Source organism: Glycine max, chromosome 10 (genome assembly GCF_000004515.6).
Source record: "Glycine max cultivar Williams 82 chromosome 10, Glycine_max_v4.0, whole genome shotgun sequence".
NCBI classification, from domain to species: domain Eukaryota; kingdom Viridiplantae; phylum Streptophyta; class Magnoliopsida; order Fabales; family Fabaceae; genus Glycine; species Glycine max.
In genome coordinates, this window is record NC_038246.2 from 51,307,266 (window position 1) to 51,329,777 (window position 22,512).

General features: G+C 30.8%; 3 protein-coding genes and 1 non-coding gene across 5 annotated transcripts in view; 2 read left to right on the plus strand and 2 right to left on the minus strand.

Moving 5' to 3' along the window:
* LOC100787540 (callose synthase 9) overlaps positions 1 to 8,715 on the plus strand; it is a 43,057-nt gene extending 34,342 nt beyond the window's left edge. For both annotated transcript variants that reach the window (XM_006589725.4, XM_003536751.5), the window contains exons 42-53: positions 1,026 to 1,078; positions 1,140 to 1,316; positions 2,216 to 2,263; positions 2,681 to 2,839; positions 3,211 to 3,324; positions 3,399 to 3,487; positions 5,597 to 5,755; positions 5,832 to 5,934; positions 6,607 to 6,726; positions 7,474 to 7,524; positions 7,615 to 7,797; positions 8,266 to 8,715. In XM_006589725.4, the coding sequence (XP_006589788.1) occupies positions 1,026 to 1,078; positions 1,140 to 1,316; positions 2,216 to 2,263; positions 2,681 to 2,839; positions 3,211 to 3,324; positions 3,399 to 3,487; positions 5,597 to 5,755; positions 5,832 to 5,934; positions 6,607 to 6,726; positions 7,474 to 7,524; positions 7,615 to 7,797; positions 8,266 to 8,502 (1,493 nt within the window). In that variant the 3' untranslated portion in view covers positions 8,503 to 8,715. The remainder of the gene's footprint in view (positions 1 to 1,025; positions 1,079 to 1,139; positions 1,317 to 2,215; positions 2,264 to 2,680; positions 2,840 to 3,210; positions 3,325 to 3,398; positions 3,488 to 5,596; positions 5,756 to 5,831; positions 5,935 to 6,606; positions 6,727 to 7,473; positions 7,525 to 7,614; positions 7,798 to 8,265) is intronic.
* A 1,131-nt stretch (positions 8,716 to 9,846) lies between these two features.
* Positions 9,847 to 11,033, minus strand: LOC100788426 (uncharacterized). The gene has a single exon (NM_001317650.2). The coding sequence runs from the start codon at positions 11,007 to 11,009 to the stop codon at positions 10,032 to 10,034; it is 978 nt and encodes a 325-aa protein (NP_001304579.2). The 5' UTR covers positions 11,010 to 11,033; the 3' UTR covers positions 9,847 to 10,031.
* Positions 11,034 to 14,747: 3,714 nt separating this feature from the next.
* Positions 14,748 to 20,814, plus strand: G4DT (Glycinol 4-dimethylallyltransferase). Its single transcript, NM_001249061.2, has 13 exons — positions 14,748 to 14,893; positions 14,974 to 15,024; positions 16,642 to 16,919; positions 17,071 to 17,154; positions 17,245 to 17,319; positions 17,584 to 17,667; positions 17,768 to 17,857; positions 18,504 to 18,605; positions 19,114 to 19,209; positions 19,319 to 19,390; positions 19,477 to 19,572; positions 20,049 to 20,153; positions 20,557 to 20,814. Exons 1-13 carry the CDS (start codon positions 14,839 to 14,841, stop codon positions 20,596 to 20,598), a joined length of 1,230 nt encoding a protein of 409 aa, NP_001235990.1. The 5' UTR covers positions 14,748 to 14,838; the 3' UTR covers positions 20,599 to 20,814.
* Positions 16,644 to 16,839, minus strand: MIR5761A (microRNA MIR5761a). Its single transcript, NR_126611.1, has one exon. It is a non-coding gene; the product is annotated as a microRNA MIR5761a (primary transcript).
* Positions 20,815 to 22,512: the final 1,698 nt, after the last annotated feature.

The following is a 22,512-nucleotide window of genomic DNA, read 5'->3' on the forward strand; positions in this document are numbered from 1 at the left end:
TGGGTATTAGTGCTCTTTTCCATGTCCTCCCCCCTTCCATTGGTTGAACATTTGTTGTATCTTGCATTTTCACTAATGGGATTGTCAGGATTTTAATTATTTTACCCACCTCTCTTGGTGATTAGCTCTGTTGAAAATCCCACATCGATTAGTGATATGACCAAATTTATAGGAGTGTACTTACTTGATAGGAGTCTTTTCCTTTTTTCTGTATTATTGATGTTATTAGTCTTAGCTTCTAAGTGTTAGTTGTATCTAGACAACTAGAGTTTGACAGCTGTACTCAACTAACTTCAGTTAGTTGACAGTTAGAATCTAGTATATATTCCTACATGTAATCTGTTCACAATGGGTTGAATTCATTTTATCCTCAACATAGTTTAGCAATAATATCTTGTCTCTAAAACTAGAAAATTAAAGTATATAAGTGGGGAATAACCCTCTCTTTACAAGCTGGTTTTGTAGGGTTGAATAAAAACCAAACTCAAATCATAAGAAGCTCTTCCAAGTAGCTTAGTTATTTTATTTAGCTGAGTTTGATAGATCTTAGGAAGTTGTGATGTTTTAATTGTTCTCTGAAAATATTAGTATTTATCAGGTATCTTTGTAATCATTATTGTTATTATAAATAGATCAATCTGCTTAGTGGTAATCAAACTCAAGCAAATTCTGAAATTTATTGTTTCTCTTCTCTCAACATATTTACTTGTTTACTCATTTATGCTGTGTAATACAGTTTTCTTTGTAGTAGTGATGTCAGGATTTGGGTCAAGACAGACACCTGATGTGTTTTGGCTTAAGCTTTGTTGAGAAAAACTCAAGTCTCACATCGGTTAGGGATAAGACTTCAATATAATATATAAGTGGGAGACAACCCTCACCCTACGAGCTAGCTTTTGGGGTTGAGTTATGCCCAAATCCCACATTCTAAGAAGCTCTTATTGTATTGCTGTTCAAAATTGTGTTTTCTATTTGCCTCATTTTTCCCTCTGCCACTCTTTTTTTATATTCTTGTTCATTCGCAGGATTCAATTCAACCTTACGTCAAGGAAATATTACACATCATGAATATATTCAGGTGAGACTTGTTGTTTATTGATCCCTCTACAACAAATCGTTTTCTAATATTAAATTTACAGGTTGGTAAGGGAAGAGATGTTGGGCTCAATCAGATTGCACTATTTGAAGGAAAAGTTTCTGGTGGTAACGGTGAACAAGTTCTCAGCCGTGATGTATACAGACTTGGACAGCTTTTTGATTTCTTCCGGATGCTGTCTTTCTATTTTACAACAGTTGGATACTACTTTTGTACCATGGTATGCCAATTATGCGTCATTTATTTTTGTTGATTGAATAAGTATGTGAGTGCACCTAGACTACAACACAACACAACAGACAATGGAACCCTTATTACACTCTTTTTGCACACAAACCTTCATAACTGTCCTTAGAACCTACGTAAACAAATCTCACAAAGTGATGGGGAGATTGCCAGTTGGATGAAATGTAGAAAACTTTAGTTATCATTGCATTCACACAGTGCCTATCAACAAAAAGAGAAAATCTGCCTATAATTGATAACTCTAGTGGTTAATTTTGGGCAATGAAGTGCCAACATGTGCCAAAAAAAATACAAGGGTAGCAGAAATTATAATGTTGAGATGGAGTAGCCTATCGAGGAGAAGATGATAGGAACTTGCTCGAGGTTGTTTTGTACAAAGAAAAACGAGAGTCACTCTTTTTGAGCAAAATGAAGCAAATGAATGATATTCTAATTAAAGAGTCTTAAAGAAGGGTTTTCTGTAATTGTGTTTTGTATCACACATATAATTCTTTATTCCAATATAGGGAAACATAATAATGAGTATACCTAATTATCAGCTGCAAATATTCCCTATTTACAAATCATATCTTTAACAAGTCTAGAGGAAGACCTACGAAAACATAAAAATGACCTAAAGTCAAATGGTTTTATTGATTGAGCAAGTCTTCGCGGTAATGGTTGTTTTGTGTAAAAGCAATAGCAGCTGGTAACTGGTTTTGTTTACAATTCAGAATGAGAGGGAGAAGCCAGAGCCATACATTACATTAACACTGAAATTGTAACACATCTCATGGAAATTTCCCACAGTACCATTTTAGAATCATCAGCATACATATATCTATATCTAAGCTTTTCTTCATCTGAGGATTTTTTTTCCTTTTCATCCTGCAGCTAACAGTGTTAACTGTATATGCCTTTCTTTATGGGAAAGCGTATTTGGTAAGTTGGATTTTGTTAAACTTCTATGATTGTTTATCTGCTTTGTTCAAGATTATCTTTTCCTTTTGTTCAAAATTTCATAGTTTTATAGTGCCAAATGTTTATCATTCACGCCAGATTCAGGTCATGGTTAGTCTTGAGTTGGACATGGTTTAATTTCACTTTTTTTTTTCATAATCTAGGTGGGTTGTTTTTTCATTTTATGGAATTTTTCATTGTTTTGATTTGCAACAATCTCAGTTTACAAGTTTTATTCAGCAATTTATGTTTAGATGTTATTGGCAATAGACAAAGAGGTTGTGTATAGAAGTTATCAGTACAAGGACACTGCTAGGATAGTACTATAGTTATGTACATTCAATACTTACTACTGAACTTATTTCAATACTAATGAACACAAATGCAATATGTTTCCAGGCACTATCTGGTGTTGGTGAAACCATTGAAGAAAGGGCTAGGATAACTAAGAACACTGCACTGAGTGCTGCTTTGAATACACAATTTCTCTTTCAAATTGGTATCTTCACTGCTGTGCCAATGATCTTGGGCTTCATTCTTGAGCAAGGTTTCTTGAGGGTAAGTGTGTGTGTCCTTCCCTAGGCATGATTAAAGAACCAAATGCTTTGTTTTTCAGTCCCCACCATACTTTTTGCCCTCAACTATTCTTGGCCATTTTATCTTACTGTTACTATTTGTATTAAAAAAAAAAAAAAGGCCTCAGGAACTTGCATCAAGTGTACATCCTGATTACATCATCTTTTATTTGGCTAGTATCCTACATCTTTTAGGCATTTGACTATTATTTCAGTTAATGAATTGGTATTTTCTTCTTTGTTAAATCTGTCTTGATCTTATATATTGAATTCCCTGCAAGCAAATAATTAGAAAAATATTAATTTTTTTTCTAATATGTTTTTATTGATTTTTTATTTAATATTGCTCTGCAGGCCATTGTCAGTTTTGTCACAATGCAGTTCCAGCTTTGCACTGTCTTTTTCACATTTTCCTTGGGTACAAGAACACATTATTTTGGTCGGACCATTCTTCATGGTGGTGCAAGGGTTTGTCTGCCTACTCTATGCCGTTTCTTTCTCTACTTATCTTCTGAAATGTTAATATGTTTATTTGTCAACAGTATCAAGCAACTGGCCGCGGTTTTGTTGTCCGCCATATCAAATTTTCAGAGAACTACAGACTCTACTCTCGTAGTCATTTTGTTAAAGGGTGAGGCTTGGTATTTTTCTAAGTAGACAATACATGAGAATATCTGGTGTGCTTATTGTGCTACATTAAGTTTCCAAAATTTCAAATTATTTACATGTAGAAATTCAGAGAAACTCAGAGAAAAAGAAGAAAAGAGAGATGAGATTTTTATTGGCCAACCTTAGCAGTAGTTTACAACTGATTATTTATAGGCTCAGTTGTCATTGTGGCAACTGGCATAACTACCTAACCGCCTAAGGTGCCCAAGGGTGCAGTTGAATAACACTAATTCATTCTCTTTCTAACATTCTTTGCTTATCTCATCAGTTTCCCAACACTGATAAGAAATTTCAAGCATCATAAGATTTCTAAGTATGAAATCAACATTTGGCTTCTCTCTCATTATTTATTTCTTGATATTTATTTCAAAATTATAATTATTTGGCAAATTGTTTTCTTTTTTTTTTTTTCCTCTTTCTAAGTGTCCATCTTTACCACAATAGAACTTCACATTTCTCATTATGATGCATTTCTTTATTGGGAAAAACCCAAGCCCCACATTGGTTAGGGATAAGGCCAATATAGAGTATATAAGTGGAGGACAATCTTCACCTAAAGAACTAGCTTTTAAGGTTGAGTTAGACCCAAACTCACATTTTAAGATGATATCAGAGCGTATCCTAGATTCATTAAATGGGCCACCTACCATATTATCCACGCACCAAGCTCAAAAGTGTTGGGCATGAGGGGGTGTATTGTGAAAAACCCAAGTCCCACATTAGCTAGGGATAAGGCCAATATAGAGTATATAAGTGGGGGCAACCCTCATCGTATGAGCTAGCTTTTGGGGTTGAGTTAGGCCTAAACCCACATTCTAAGATTCTTGCACAATATGATTATTTAGAACAGTTGTATTTGAGAATTCCAATTGGATTGATAGGTTGAAGATTTAGTGTGGGAATGGTGTTCCATTGAGAAAGAAATGTGCATGGATTGTTTGAGAGAGGGGATAACATGTTGCCTTTGCTCTTTTGATAATATGGTAAATTTTTAGGGGGTGATAAGGTTGTCTTGTTCCAAGGTCTGGACAAGCCTTAAGCCTCAACACTCAACACTCAACACAAGCTTATAGTGATATTTTGAGGCAATCTACCAATGAAGCACCACTAGTAGGAATCACATCCAAGACTTGGGGTCAATGTAGTTTGATTACCACTTGGCCCTACTTGATTACCCTGTACGTATTAATTAAACTCATTTATAAAGAAAATGATGATTGTAGCCTTGATAGCAAACTGAGGTGTCATGCCCAAGTGGCAGATTTAGCATTCACTGGAACCTCAATAACTCGATGGACCTCCTCAGTGTGATTAACAGAGACAAGATAATAGAGAGAGAAACTAAAATTTGTGGATCTTAAATTATGATTTCATTCCCAATTAGATTCAGTTACAACATATCTTTTATACTAGATCTAAGAGTCTTGCAATGCAAGCTTCTAACAGTTAGTTGCCAGCTTTCACTGGACATCAGCCTTGAAATCTTTGAAAGGTGCTTGAGCCTAATTAACCGATTAAGCATCAGAAATCATGGTCTGCTTGTGCTTCTCAAGTCTGCACTTGACAAAGGAGCTCTTAGAAACTTAAGAGAACACTTAGAGAAGATTGAAAATGAAAGAGGAAAAGTTACTAATTCTCATTAACCTGTTCAACAGTAGTTTACACTTACGTATTTATAGCTCAGCTGTCTCTATGACAGCTGTCACAACTAACCTAACAGTTTACTAACTACCCAAGATTGCACTTGAATAACTGCATCTCTTACAGAATACTCTAATACCCCCCCCCCCCCCCCCCCCCCTCAAAGTGGGTGGTACTTTGTTAAAGGCTCAAGTGCATTGTTGGAGAGAGAGGTTTAGTGACTGCATCTAACTGGGGTTAGCAGAAATGAACTGAACTTATTTGACTGCTGTTATTCCAACTGCTGTTACTCAAAGTACTCAAATTGTTGGGCTGATGGTTTAAGAATACTCTAGCATTTCTTTATTTATGAAATTATTCTCGTTTAGATTGGATACCTGTTTTCCTTTCCCTGAAATGTAATAATTGTATTCCTATGTTTTGTCCTCAGGTTGGAGGTTGCACTTCTGTTGATAGTATATCTTGCTTATGGCTCTAATGAAGGTGGTGCACTCTCATATATTCTTTTGAGTATAAGCAGTTGGTTTATGGCTCTATCCTGGTTGTTTGCTCCATATTTATTCAACCCGTCTGGATTTGAGTGGCAAAAGTAAGTATTATCTATTTATCTTGAACTTTGACAGGCATGTCTCATGATTATTTTCCCTCACACAGTGTTTTTTTAGGGTGGTGGAAGATTTCAGAGATTGGACAAATTGGCTACTCTACCGAGGTGGAATTGGTGTTAAGGGAGAAGAAAGCTGGGAAGCTTGGTGGGAAGAAGAACTGGTAATTAGTGTTTTGCCTTGATCAATAAATGTTTTTTCTTGCTTTTATATTTCTTTTTATCCTTACCGATTAATATAGTGTTTGATAATTTAACTCCCATAAAATCTCAAAAAAGATTAGTACAATGATGTCTTACAGATGTGTGTATCCTATAGTTTCTATCTGGGTATTTGTGCTATTGCAACTGTTGTTCTAAACAACAATATTCACTAAGAGCATCAGACACTATTCTAAAATAGTATTTCAACAGTGATAAAATAAATTGGTGTTGAATAAACTGAGAGAAGGAAGAGAAAAATCGTTGAACAGAAAGGCTGATTTTATTGATTATCAAAGTTAATTACAGAAGGTTACAAAAGAGGTATATATAGACCTCTGTTCTGTTATTGTAACAGATTGTAACTAACTAACTAACAGAACCTAACCAACTCTAACTAACTCTAGGATAGGTGCTGTTAGCAAAAGCTAACAGCCCTTACAATTAGTTTACAGAACTGTTTTTACAGTTGACTGACAACATACTCTAATAATTGGACACTTTTTTAGAACTCAATGTAGTAGAGATGATAATGTTTTGTTGGATCTTGGATGTATGGACACATTTGGTTTCATCATTGTTTGACTGTATTCAAATATCCGTGTCTCAATATTCATAAATTATTCCATCGACAGGCTCATATCAGGAGCTTGGGTTCAAGGATAGCAGAAACCATTCTGAGTCTTAGATTTTTCATCTTTCAATATGGTATTGTGTACAAGCTTAACGTGAAAGGAACAAGTACTTCACTGACGGTAATACATGCTTATATATAAGTTTATTTTTCTTGTTTCCAGATTTTGTGGAAGTTGTGTGATTAATTAATAATCAGTGTACCCAAGCTTTTATTTATACTGTTTACATGTTTTCTAGTCCAAGATGATCCCTAACTTGACTCTCAAATTGCAGAACGCATTATAACTATACAGTTAATACCTAATTACTCATTTATCACATGCTTAATATCTGTAACTACTCTTACTGCTTATCTGTTTTTGAATTTGGTGTCATTTATGATTATAACATTGTTTTCTTGTATAATGTCCTGACTATGTCATGTCATATATTATAAAAAAAAGTGTCATGTTACCATGTATGTGACATGTATTTTATCCATGCTTCCTAGGTATCAGCCACAGCTTTCTGTAGTGATGCTATTTTTTTTTCTTTTTCTGAGAATTGACTTGGTTCTGTTTAAATTATCGATATATATATATGAGGAGGGATGAAGTTACTCCAAGAGTAACTCTTTTAGACTTACTCCTCATCCTCACCATTCATTTTCTTCAAATCTAATGGTTGTAATGAGTAACTAATCTTAACTAATCTATTAGAGTTTCTCTTAGAATAACTTGATCCCTCCTATATATATATATATATATAGGATGGCTTGATTTGTTCTATATTTGACCAGTTTAGTATGCAATTCTTTTTACATATCTACATGTACAGAATATGAACAGGTTTTTGAACTGACTGCTTATGTTTGGCATTTTGTATAGGTTTATGGACTCTCATGGGTAGTTCTGGCTGTGCTTATAATTCTTTTCAAGGTGAAAAATATGCATTGTGTTTGTGATCCATTTAAATGTGTATGTTGGTCATTTTGTATCTTGATGCTATCTTTTGTTCTTGCTCAATAGGTATTCACCTTTAGCCAGAAGATATCGGTCAATTTCCAGCTTCTTTTGCGCTTTATACAAGGAGTCTCCCTTTTGGTTGCACTGGCTGGTTTAGTTGTAGCAGTTATATTGACCAAACTGTCTTTACCGGACATATTTGCTTCTATGTTGGCTTTCATTCCTACTGGTTGGGGAATTCTGTCAGTGAGTTTTCTTTTCCTCTGAACCATGTGTTATTATTTGTTCTTTTCGCAATTGGATTGCATGTCTTAGAATTTGGGTTTAGGGCCTAATTCAATCGCACAAAACCAGCTTACAAGGTGAAAAATTACATTTGTTATATCTCTAGTCAATGTAAGATCTCAACCTCTTTTAGAGTTGAGGCTCCGACAGCTGTATTTTATGACTTGGGATCCTTTAAGAAACAAAAGGACAGGATCCTTTACATCTTCTTTTCTTTAATGAAATTGTACCTTGCCCATATGGATGTCAAATCTTTTCTATTTACATTCGTTGACATCTAGAATCTTATACACTTGTTCATTCACTTTTTTGGGGTACGAAGAACACTATTCAATGTGCTGAAATGGAGCTGATTTTGTATACAATGGTTTCAGCATCTCATTTGTATGCAGTGCCTCTTATTTTTGTACTTTGATTGTCCTTGTTTAGATTGCTGCTGCCTGGAAGCCGGTGATGAAGAGGCTCGGACTATGGAAATCCGTTCGATCAATTGCTCGCCTCTATGATGCTGGTATGGGAATGCTCATCTTTGTACCCATTGCCTTCTTTTCGTGGTTCCCATTTGTATCAACATTCCAAACTCGCCTAATGTTTAACCAGGCTTTTAGCCGAGGGTTAGAAATTTCTCTTATTCTAGCTGGGAACAATCCCAATACTGGGATATAGTTGTATTTGGCTCAGGCCTTGTTCCTAAACGAGATACAATCTATGGTGTCTTTTAAATTTTGCGGGGGTGAGTCGGTAAATCTTCTTGTAGGAAGCCTAGATTTCTGTAAAAATCGTCAGCATTGTGAATAGTTGTATCATCAATTTTCTAGTGTATGTCATTTAAATCGTCATGTAGTATTGGGTTTAATGCAATGCACTATCAGTTTTGAATTTTCTTGTATTCTTCCAATTAAACTATTTCCTTCCAGAATTGAAATTCAGCACTGCCTACTTTTAATCGTGCAAAATCTATTAGCTAATTTGCATAAACTCGTTCTCTATTCGTGCTTGTTTCCCCCTATTTTTGTGGATTAATTTGCGTAGACTCTGTCAGATTTTACAACGCAATTAGCTAACACTAAGAATAAACTTGCATATTTAAATTGTGACATTGGCAATAAACTAGATGCTGAGATCTTAGCTTCATAATAAATGAAGGGTTCATAAGCTCGTATCCTTCAATTAACTTGTGAATCTATAATAGTTTCATACAAGTTAAATACTAAGTCCAAACATACCGTTAAAAAATTATCTTTTTGATTTTTAAGATAAAATGTCTACAGGCTGAAAAGGTATAAGATATTAATATACCTTTTTATCAATTGTGGTATTTTTTGTTATTAAAATTAATAAATCAACAAAAGAAAATTTAAACAAAAGAAAAGAAAAAGACCAATCTCAAAATTATTAAAGATTATAAATAAATACTTAAAAAGAAAGATTATAAATAAAATAGAAGACAAATATTATTTATTTATTTATTTATCTAATTGTTTTATGGGTTGTTAGCGAACATGTTTTTAACAAGATACTAGGAAGGGGGTAAGAAAACAAATGTTGTCCAGCAATTGGTTAATCATTTGGGGAGCATTTAAAACGTTGTTTTTAATCACTGCTGTGTATCTTTGACACACGGTATTCACCAAATCTGTCCTCTTCTTCTTTTCTTCTTTTTAACAGTGACACGTGAGGGAAAGAGAGAGCACTGTGTATTTATGTACTGAAGATTGGTAGAGTTGTCATAATTATATTGGCCATTTTAGATGATATAAACCTCAGGGTAAAGTAGACTGTCTCTTTTTTTTTTGTATAAAACCATTAATTACGTGGCTGATAGTTTTTTTTTTAATTGGTCGTTAAGTTACACGATTTATTTTACACATATATCAATGTTTGTAAATAGTATTTCTTATAGTGAAAGACCTAATTTCATAGAGAATGAATGACCAAAATTCTGTGTCAAGCTATATAGGAGTATGACACAAGTCACTTGTGAGAGCTACATTGTGGTGAATCATGAAATTCGAAGATAAAATCCAGTATTTATTCAACGAGAGAAGGCGAACAATGAAGACAAGACCCAATTAATTAAGCACTATAGACCGTATAAGTGGTCCATAAACACAATTGAAGATTGAATCTGACCCTATGAATAACAATTAAACAGAGTACTAAAACTACTGGACCCTTGATAAGAGATTAAGACCCTAGCTAGCTACAGGCTCCAATTTGATTTTAACAGCTCCACCTCCAGCAGTTAATTTTTCCCATCCAGGAGGAGGAGCAAGCTGAAGCTCCATACCACTCTGACCTTCAACCTTCACCACCCTAACAGGAGGTGGAGGAGCAACGTTGTTGTTGTTTCGTGCCGAATAAGCAAAAGCACTAGTAGGAGGAGCATCGTCAGGAACAACAGTGAGTCCACCACTTACCCATTCTATACGGAGATTTCTCTTTCGGATTTTGGCCATGAGTCTCTTCTTTCTCTCACTCTTGGTCTCGTACTTGTAGTGACTCGAACTCACGTGCGCCGCAAACCGCTGCGACGTCTCAAACACGTGCCCGCACTTGGGACACGTGTAGGGCCCATTTTTCTTGTACGGATAGCTATGCATCCGACCATCGTACTTGGTGTCGCCGCCACGAACATGATTCTGCAAGGTACTGGTTTCATGGGGAAAACAAACAGACAGCGGAGAGGGACAAAGAGAATAAGCAAAATCATCGTCATTAAGAAAACCACGACGCGTTTTGAGTGGGGGCGTTGAAGTTAAACGGTGGCTAAGGCTAATTGGCCTGAGCGATGTGGGACTAGTTTTAGGAGCAAATGCTGAGGCGCAGAGAAGTTTGGCCTGCAGAATCTCGATGGCTTTCTTTTTGTCCGCAACAACAACCACAACATTATTACTGGAAACTGGGGATGGTGTTGATGATACTGCATGCACCAGTTGGGCTCTTACAATCTGACTTGCTCTTATGATACTCTCAGTGTTGTTTTCACTGCCACCATGAACCAGACACGATCTTTCTTTTGCGGTCAATGAGGATTTTCTCACCTTAGTGATCCTTTGGTTCAACCCTAGTTGGCCCATTCCTTTCACCGTTAAGGCTTCGTTGGTGTTGGAAGCCAACCCAAGAGAGAGGGCAGTGCTAAAGTTGCTGGAGTTTGGAGAATTTAAGGCCATGGTCAAAGCAAACTATGAGTGTGCGTTGTGATGAGGATTCGTTGCCCGCTTTATAAGAGGTTCGTGTTAAATTTTTTTTTTTCTTTCATTTTCTGATTTGGATAGTATTAATTTCATGCACCTTTAAAAAAAAGTATTAATTTCATGCAGGAACGAATTTATTTGGCATTGAAACAATAATTTTTATCAATATAAAACATTTAGACCAGTATAATGTGTCAATTGTCAAACTGTTGCCTTTACTTATTAAATTCTGATGAGAAAATCTAGCAATTGAGCATATATAAACAAAAGTGTTTTAATGGCTTACCAAAAATGGTCCATTTCTGTTGATGACTTGACTGATAGTTTGACCATGAAACCTGAAAAGCAAATGCAAAATTAAATGTTGGCCTTCTTAAAAGGAAAGTATTTATATTTTACTATACAAATAACAAGTTAGCCTTTTAGGTCAACGAATTTAAAAAAATTAAATTTCAAGTCTTTACTATTTATTATATATATATATATATATATATATATATATATATATATATATATATATATATATATATATATATATATATATATTTAAATATGTATCAAAATAATTTATAACAAACTTGTATGAAACTACTAATATATAGATATTATCATTGTCATCACCATCATTATTATTTTCTCCACAATTATTGATACAATCACATAGTGATGGTGATGATAAGAAATGGTGTTGCGAGATTGGTGGTGACAATGAAGATGACAATAATAATGATGAGATGGTTATATGCAATTGTAATAATGATAGTGAAAGATTGAAAACAATATTAAATATTTCATAAAAAATATTTATAATTGATTTGATTAGTTGTTCTCATATTTTAAGTAAAATATCTTTATAAGAGTAAGCTCCTTATATATGTGATTGTGCTTACATTTTATGTCAAAAAAAAAATTAATTAAAATATATTTTAAGTTTTCATTATTTATTTTTAATTTGTAATGTGTTATCTCTAAACTTAAATTTAAGAAAAAATATCTAATTTCACGCTAGTTAAGGATATTAGTTATGTTCATTTACACTTCCTAAATTACCCTTAATCATATTAGAGATTATATTCACATTTGAATTAACTTAAGGATATTTGATATTTTTGGAATGATAACTTTAAATGAAACTGAATTAATTGAAATTATCTTATATTTCAATTCAACCAACTTAGGCATTTTTTTGCTTATAAATTTAGAGGAAGTGTATAAGTTTGCTTAATTCAGTCTTTATCATTTGCTATTACTATAACACCATGTGTGCGTGCGTGTGTTTAATTAAGTCAGTCTTAGTTCTTTGCTAATGATATCAAGAACACTTTTTGTTCCGTAATACTTAATAAAGCTAAAATTTGATGGGAGAATCAACATAACAAAACACAAAAAAAAATGATATTTAATAAAAATAATTAATAATCTTAGATGGGAGAATGAATATTTGATGGGAGTAGTTATCATCCTAAATTATTTGTAACTACTAATAAACATTGAAATATATAGTCAACTTCATGAAAAAATAGTATATAAGAAACCATATATTTAATGTGTAAACAAAAGATAATTTAGTAGAAAAAATAAATTGTGTTAAGTGAATATATATATATATATATATATATATATATATATATATAAAACAAAGAGTAATAATGAAAAAGAAGTAGAAGTAAAGTTATAACAATAATAATAGGCTCCCTTTACATCCTTTTAAATGAAAAAAATATTATAAGTTAAAGATAAATATAAAATAAAAGTCTCATGTTATGAAAAAATAGATTATAAGTTGAAGATATAAAGTAAAAATTAGATTTTTTTTCTTTCAAAATGATAAAAGATAATATAGTAGTGGTAAAAATAAAAGAATAAGTTTTAAAAACTTAAACAATAAAAATGATCAAAATATAAAATAAGACAACAGTAACATGAGAAATGAAAAAATACAAAGAAATTACTAAAGAAATAATAAAATAATATATTTAAAAGTTATATTAATGTTCAATCTAATTAAATTAAAACAATGTTATTGTTAATTATAACTTCCGATCAGTGACTTAATATGATTAAATTAAATCAAGATTTGTAATGAAATTAAAATCTCGATTCCTCCTATCTATTTTATAAGAAACAAATACACTAAAACTGTTTTCAAAAGTAGTATAATATATAACAAAAACCACCACCAACCATTGTTCCAAATTTAAAACTTAATATGACCATTATACACCAAATTATGCATAAGTCTATCCTAGGTCAGAAGTATCTTACAAGTAGGAGTATAAAATATTACTATCATCTAGTCATAATAATAATAAAAGGACATATTAAATTTGACACAACTACTCATCAATATAACCGAGTAACCGTACCTCTAATCCTCTATGACATGGAGAAATGAAGATCTCCATTTCCTTTAACTCACATGTGACATTTATATTAAAACTAAAATTGATGGCCAAGATTTAAATAAAGTAAAACTTTTTAAAATAAAAGATAAAAAGAGATCCAACATATTTGACATATCATCATACGACGTGTAACTTTTTTAAAAAATTGTATTTTTAAACCTTAATTTGTTTAAATTAGTTGATAGATGATTAATTGATAACATTAACCAATTAATTAAAAATTAAAAACACAATTTATATAAAAAAAATAATACATGATTATGTTAGATTTTGTGAAGATGTGATAAATAACTATACTAATGGAGGTTACATATTGTCATCAGTTGACATTAAATACTAAAAAATTATTAATACAAAAAATATAAAATAAAAAAAAATTGTCTGTTTTTGGAGGGTTGTCGTTCTGCTTTTTTTGTTTTCAAACTTTTGTTTAGGAAAGTTTGTGCAGAAAACAGGTAAGTTTGATTGTATCCAAAGCCACCAAGAAAGACCCGTGTAGCCACCAAGAAAGACCCGTGTAGCCACCAAGAAAGACCGCCCTGTCATACATTAATAGTTATGACCTATTGACAAAACAATAAATTTTGTTGAAGCATTTGCCCTCAATGACTTCGACAATTCTTAATAGTTATGACCTATTGACAAAACAATAAATTTGGAATCATACTTAAAACATGAAAATTACTGCACTTTTTTTACAAAGGTTACATCGAGCAAAACTATCTCAATTGAAAGTTAAAAAAATAACTTAGTGTTTGATAAAATTAACTGTTTAAATAATTAAAAAAAATAATACCATAATTTATTTAAAAAATATAACAAAAAAATTAATAAATATATCAAAAATAAAAGTGAAAAAAATATAAAAAATTAAAAATTAGAAACTAAAGTTTTAAAAAAATACTAAAAAAATATATTTATCAAATAAATAAATAAATTGTTTAGATAATAAAAATAATTAAAAATTAATTAAAATATCTTATGAAACTTGATCATTAAATAAGACTCACTGAATTAATCTAAATATCTAATTCAAACCAAATGAAATAAGTCTAAAAGCAACGGTGGTTTAATATATATCTAATTCAAACCAAATGAAATAAGTCTAAAAGCAACGGAGGTTTAACATATAATAAAGAAGAAAGATGAGATACGTCATGAATTGTGGTTTAATATATACGTGAACATGCATGTGCGCCCATGATCAGCCATCACAGACGAGACAAAGGAATTGTTTATTTTACGGAAAGTTGAGTCCTAGTCAATTTTGCGGTGGTGTATAAATTCATAGATGAATCACATCACATATATTGTATCGAGTCTAGTCTCTACAATCACTCCTTCCTCTCATCCTCTATAAAGAAAGTGCTTAATTTGTGTTGTTACTTGGTTCAGTTTCCATGGATTGGGGGCTTGCTATATCTTCTCATCCTAAACCTTATTCAGTCACAACTGGTACCTATGTGTCCTACTTTCTTCTTCGATATCATGCATCCATAGCTTGGGTATTTACTGACTAATGTTGGTGATTGTAGGTGGAAATCTCTGGCGGAGTAAACACACCACCAAGAATATTTACTTTGCAAGTATGTATCACATATACTCCTGTTCCTTTAATTTTGACCGTTATCATTACTTCTTAAATATCTCAGTCTTTTACATTCGTTCACTTGCTCACAGAAATATATATTAGTAGAAGGAATCACTTTTAAAGCTGTGAGTTTTTCAATAAGGAGGGGTGTTTAAAATAAAATGATCCAAAATAAAAATAAAAAAACACTTAAAAAATTAAAAATCAAACCAAACTGATTTCTTTTTATTTATTTGGATAATTTTTTTTCCTCAAATCGATTGGTTTGGTTTGGTTTATAGTTTTTGAAATCGAATCAAATCATAACACTTATGCTAACACTTATATTATTTTAGTATTATGTATGTACAATTTAGGTTTTATAATATTTTGTAGTGCATGTATCCCAAGTTTATACAATGTATATCACTTTTTTTTTATAATATGTTTTGTTAAAGTTTGATTTGAATGATTTTTTGATGAAAAATGGAACCAAAATGAGCCATGAACACCCTTATCAATAAGTACTTGCAAGACAATGAAAATAAAAAAGTCAACATTTTAAAAAATAAACTTTTCAAAGAAAAATCATTTTTTTCAAATACAAACAATAGTATTTTCATATCTAGAGTTGACAAAATGGATGAACTGACCCAACCGTGTCCACTAGATTAGACCTAATGGCCTACCAATACTCTACCTGGATCATATTTTTTAAAGTCGAGTTAGATTTAATGACCGTCATGTTAATTCATTTTAGCCCATTTTATTTTTTTGTCTAAATGACTAGCAAAATGAACGGACCAATCCAACCCAATCCATCAGATCAAGTGTGAAAAATGGGTTAGGTCGAGCCTACCCATACTTTATGTTGATCTTATATTTTAAAGTTCAATTAGGTCTAGAGGACCATCAGCTTGATTCATATTAACTCATTTTATTTTTTTGTATGAATTTATATAAATTCAAAAGAAAAAATAAAAGTTAAAAAACATTGGACCAAAATAAGTTTGACTGAATTGGAACCCATGTTTTTTGAGTCCAACCTAGTCCAATGGGTCAATCCAAATAGGTACAATTTTATTTGGGTCAATATTTTTTCAGTTCAATTCAACGGACTAGCTTGACAAGCTTGGTTCATTTTATCATCTCTCTTAAAAAATAAAAACTATATATATATATATATATATATAAAAGAAAAATTAGACCCATCAAGCCAAAAAGAAATTCTTAAAAAATTGTTCCATTTAGCTAAAAAAAACTAGCTAATTTTCTTTTAATTATCTATATTTTTCAAAATACAAAATAATGTAATAAAAAATAGAAAAAAAAATCAAATTCAATTTATTTTTCTTATTAAGTGGGTAAAATAAATACATCCAAAGTTGTTAGATCTTGAGTGATTAATTAGAGACATTTTATAAAGAACATCATACACTATTAATATATTTTTCTATGTGTAAATGACTCTTGAACCTTACTCTATTTTTGAAAACTTTTTTTAAATCAACGGTTTTTTTTATGTTTTCTTTAATAAAATAAAATAAAGGTGAATTCTCTTATTTTAGTTTGTAATTGATATTTTTTAGTTGTGCATGGTTACTATTACTACATCCAATATTTGGTATTTTAGGTTCTTGGATATCAAAAGCTTCACGACACAAAAGGGAAACTCAAATAGAACATAATGTTTTGAGGTTCCAACAACCAAGTTTGGATCATCATTACAAATGCATCAGAGGAGGGTCTACATATCAAGAATGCAATAGAAAATTTGTTGTGAAGGCAATCTCTAAACAACCTCTTGGTTTTGAAGCTCATGCTTCCAATCCTAAGAACATTTTGGACTCTGTCAAAAATGTATTGTCTGCTTTCTACTGGTTTTCCTATCCATACACAATGATTGGCATAGTAAGTCAAACTTCTTTTATATTACTCTCATAAATAATCTCCAAATGTTATAGTCAATACTTAATTCAATTCATTTGTATCAAACACTTTTTTTGGATAATAATAACATCTTTAATGTTTAAATGGGCCATTTTTATTTGTCTTTGGACAGACATTATGCGCATTTTCTTCATCTCTTCTCGCGGTGGAAAAATTATCAGATATATCTTTATCATTTTTAATTGGCGTGTTACAGGTGAGACTCTAAATGTGTTATTTTCCTTTAAATAGCTAATTGTAGGTTATCTTTAAAATTCATTAACATTGAGTTTTAAAAATGTTTCAGGGTGTGCTGCCTCAATTGTTTATTGAAATTTATCTTTGTGGTGTGAATCAACTGTATGACCTTGAAATAGACAAGGTATGAGACTTACTATTAGAAATAAATAATCTAAATGAATAATAAATTGCTTTTCTTTATATCTTTTGGGCTTATGTATTATTTCGTTAAAAATATGATAACCAAATTCCATGTGGTATTTTGGTTGATGAAGTCTGACTAATTATTATAGCCCTTGATATGGTCGAAAAAACATGCAACTTTTTATAGCTTAACAAACTTTTGGGGTGGAAAAGTACCGTATGATTTGTCTTATTTCTAATTTATGTTACATGTTTTTTGCAGATAAACAAACCACATCTTCCAATGGCATCTGGACAATTTTCCTTTAAAACCGGTGTCATTATTTCTGCAGCATTTTTAGCTCTGGTGCCTTTAAGAATTTTCCTTTTCTACAATGTTTTTTTTAACATGAACTTCGTTAACAGAGTATGAGGGGACTTATTGTTTTATTTTTATTTTTCTTCAGAGTTTTGGATTTACTTGGATTACCGGCTCTTGGCCATTGATTTGTAATCTTGTAGTAATCGCTTCATCGTGGACGGCTTATTCAATCGATGTGAGTTTTTTTCATTTGCATATAGACTTTTTTTTTTCCTTTACAATAGTTAAGACGTGAGTATAAGACTGTTAATAGTATATCCATAATAGTAGCTAGATTAGGAAGATGAATTAAAAAATAAGTTTTTTTTTTAAATAAAAATTATAGTGAACTCTTATGGATCAAAATCAATCCAAGATAATTTTTTTCATATTTGATTTTTAAATTTAATAAAAAGTTTTAAAATAACTTCTTATATATTAATTTATGACTTCTTCAAAATAGTTTATTTTTTATAAAAAAATATTTTTAAAAACTATATTACAAAATAAGATAGGTTGAGAATTAAATTATTTCCTAGAAGTTGATTCTCAAGAGCAAACATTTTTAAAATATCCTCCAAAAGAGTGAAAATTCAAATCCTTTAGTTAAAATTTGTCTTCTAAAATGCTTTATATTTTCAAACATCCTTGATTTGAAATCCAAAGTATATATTTTATGCCAAAACATTTAAAATCCATTTGAAAAAATACATTCCCTCATTAAAATTCATCTCAAGTACAAATTAAGCTATTGAACGAAGATATTTCTAACAAACACGCTAATAGAAACTAATGTCAAAATATTTCATTTAAGGGTGTTTCGATGTTTTGAAAATTTTCAGGTGCCCCTACTGAGATGGAAGAGATACCCATTTGTCGCAGCAATGTGCATGATTTCTACTTGGGCTCTTGCATTGCCAATTTCATATTTCCATCACATGCAGGTTGTTCTATAGCTAATTAATTGTGTTTTTTATAAACGTAAGTTATGGACGAGCATGAATTAACTTATATGCACATAACAATAATATCAAATTTTTATCCCAGGTTGTTAGGGTTGGTTTTGTTGAGTTCATGATTATTTATTAGAACTTAATTAATTATGAGATGTGAATAAGAAAGTTGAAGAAAAACTAGATATGTAAAGAAAAAAATAAGCCTCATTTTAATTGCTTTAGTATAATATGTACATTTATATTGAAAGCTAACTTTGTCAACTATGGCTATCTCACTTGAATAATAAATAGCCTGAAACTAACTAATTATCAATAAGCTACAAACTTTTATATATATAAGTTACAAGCTACCACCTAAGATCTTCTTCCATGTTATTAATATATTATCGCCATGTAGTCCTAGAAGTTTTATATTCTCTTAGTACCTTCCACATGTAAGAAAGATGAAAGGAAGCTAGGTATTTTTTTTATTGCTAACACATGTAACGTTGTCCAGACCGTTGTGTTGAAGAGGCCAATTGGCTTTCCAAGATCATTGGGTTTTCTTGTTGCATTCATGACCTTCTACTCCTTGGGTTTGGCATTGTCCAAGGTAAAAGCTAGCCTATAGTTTCGCAAAACACACCTTTCTTCTTTCCACCATCAAAGTTTTCCATTCAACATGTATATATAATGTAAAACCTTTTATTGGATTTATATAGGATATACCTGACGTTGAAGGAGATAAAGAGCACGGCATTGATTCTTTTGCAGTACGTCTAGGTCAGAAACGGGTATGTTTTTCAAATCAAACATCTCAGCAAAATTGGTTGTGGCATATTGTATATCCCTTAGTTGTTATTAACTATTTTTTTTCCAGGCATTTTGGATTTGCGTTTCCTTTTTTGAAATGGCTTTCGGAGTTGGTATCCTGGCCGGAGCATCATGCTCACACTTTTGGACTAAAATTTTCACGGTAATATGTTGTTTATTATATGTATAGTTACAATTATAGGTGTGCTGTGTCTTTTTTCCCTTTAAGAAGTTATTTGTTTTGAACAACATGGTGTGATTTTGATTAGCAAGTGTTAGAATATATTACAAAATTCTTATAATTTTTTAGTTGTAACTTAAGTAATTTATAGTGACTTATATTATCTCTTAGGATTGATTTTCTGACCTTAGTAATTAGGATTATGGGTCTATTATTAATTATCAATATAATATATATTAGTGTTTTTATCTTCGGTGATACATTTTTCACATCAATATTGATATAATTTTATTATCATAAGTATTCCGTTTTAAAAAAATGATCTTATCAGTAGTCAAATTAAAGGGTAAAAAATGATCTTTAAATAAAGCGTACATTTTACATATGGATATATGAGGATATAAACTTGTGTAAACTTTTCAACAAAGGTTGAAACTTATGTGGTGCCACTGTTTTAGGGTATGGGAAATGCTGTTCTTGCTTCAATTCTCTGGTACCAAGCCAAGTCCGTAGATTTGAGCGACAAAGCTTCCACTGGATCTTTCTATATGTTCATCTGGAAGGTAATACTCTTAAAGATTGTTTGTCATCTAAGGAGGTTAATATCAAGATTTATATTTAAGAGAAATAGCTATCCAAATACTCTTTCTCTTTTAAGAAATAAAGTTGTGTGACGATTTCTATTGTCTTCAGACTTCTAATTGAGTTGCAAAACACAGGAGTAAATTAGCTAAATTAAAGTTGTTTTTTGTGAACATGAATTTCTGTGATTGAGATTATGCACTTAATCATATTTCGATGTGATTTCATTTTCTTGTGAAAAGTGCAAAACATATTGAGACATTAATTATTGCCTGCTTATTTGTATATTATTTGTTTTCAAATTATTTGCACTAAATTCTTTGTCTTTGTTGATACAAAGTTGAATATAATAATTATGTATTGATTTATTGTGTCTTTTTGCAGCTATTGTATGCAGGGTTCTTTCTCATGGCATTAATTAGATGAGGATATCGTGGAAGGCTTAAACAATGTTCTCGACACATACACCAAAATAAAAGGAATATATGTTTTGCATCTAAGATTTATTAAATAAAGCCGAATGTTGGTTCTTGTATCATTAAGATTTTTTTTTTAATTGTCGAAGACTTTATGTATTCATATTCACCTTGACTTCTACGGTCAAATTTTTCATAAGTGGAATAAAAGCAACTTGTTATACAAGTTTTTTTTTTTTTTGAATTTAGTGCTTTAAGAAAGAAAATAATAATAGTAAAAATGTTTCTTTTTAGTGCACGGTGCCCTTTAATGCAAAACTTTCAAATTTAAAGTTAAAACATTATTGTCAAATAAGAATCACTAAGCATATTTCCCACAAAATTAAATTTTCATTTCATTTTATATTATCTGAATATATTACCAACACTTGCTTTTCAAGTTTGAAAATTTTATATTATCACTTTTTGGTGCCAATTTGATATAATTCTTTTTTTGCTAACTCAATTCATATCTCCCATAATGTTATTTTTTAATAGTATATTAATATTATTATTTTATAAATATTTATGTAGAATATAGATATATTAATATTATTACTAGTAAATATTATTATAATCCCACAAGAAGAATTGCAATTTTAAGAAAATTAATAAAAAATATTATAACAATTTTTAATCGTTATTATATTAAATTAATTTTTAAAAATATAAAACACTAAAAACTTTAATATTAAAGTGACTAAAGGAATATTTTGAGCCAATTCACAAATATAAAAGAATTAGAATGAAAAATTTTAAACATAAAAACTAAAATAAAAAAAGCAAAAAAAAAAAAAAACAGAAGGCCAAAAAAACATGTCAAGATATTAGTTCCCAACAAACTAAATTCTCAATGGCGTAAAGCCATAGGAAAAATATTAATTTGTTAAAATTCATTTTTTATAATTATGGTATAAAAAATTATTATCATGATTTTATTATATATATATATATGTACATATGTGTGTGTGTTATAATGATAATAACAATAAAAACAAATTAAATGTTATCTTAAATATTAGCATAATAATAATATAATTTTTATTAATCAAAATATAATAATTAAATACATAAAAATTATAAAAGAACAAACTATACTCTTTCTCCTTGTGTTTACAACTTATTATCTCACATTCACTTATTCTTATACCCTTATACAAACATTTCTCTTTAATGAATTTTTTTATCCAAAATACCATTATTTTCTTCATGAACTTACTTTGATATTCTTACTTTGAAGAGTAAGTTCATGAAGAACACCAAGAATATTTCAAAGACAACTTCAAAGACACATTTTTAATGCACATAATAAACAACCCAAATCCAAACAAAACATTGAATGGAAAAATGAAATCTTTAGTTTAGTATATTTTGAAACCAAAATGCACTTGAAACCCCAAACAAATTTCATCTTAAAACCAATTGACATTAAGTAAATTTGTCCAATAGATATATAAGTTACACTTTAAGAAGTGAGGCAGTCGATGTGGGACTTGGGTATTTCCCAACAAATTGAAAAAACCAAGTAAACATTCCAATATTGACCAAATTTCACTTTCTTGGAAAATTCCTCACGAGACAAAGAAAAAGAAAAATGAAGAGCTATCATTATTCACTCATATACAATTCTTCCCGTAACTAAGAAGCAAAAAAAAAAAAAACTTTAAGTAATTTTCCTGTCACTTCACTTCAATTCAATTAATTTCGCACTCAATTTTTTTCGTTCATTCTTGTTCTTTTGCTCCTCAGTGTGACTTGGATGAAAGGGAAGAAGGGGTGAATTAAGAGGAATTGGGCATCCCTATTGAACCTAGGAAGCAACGACTCTCTCGTGCACATAAACTGTGTTTTGCGACGCCTGATCATACGTTTCGCACTGCCGCCT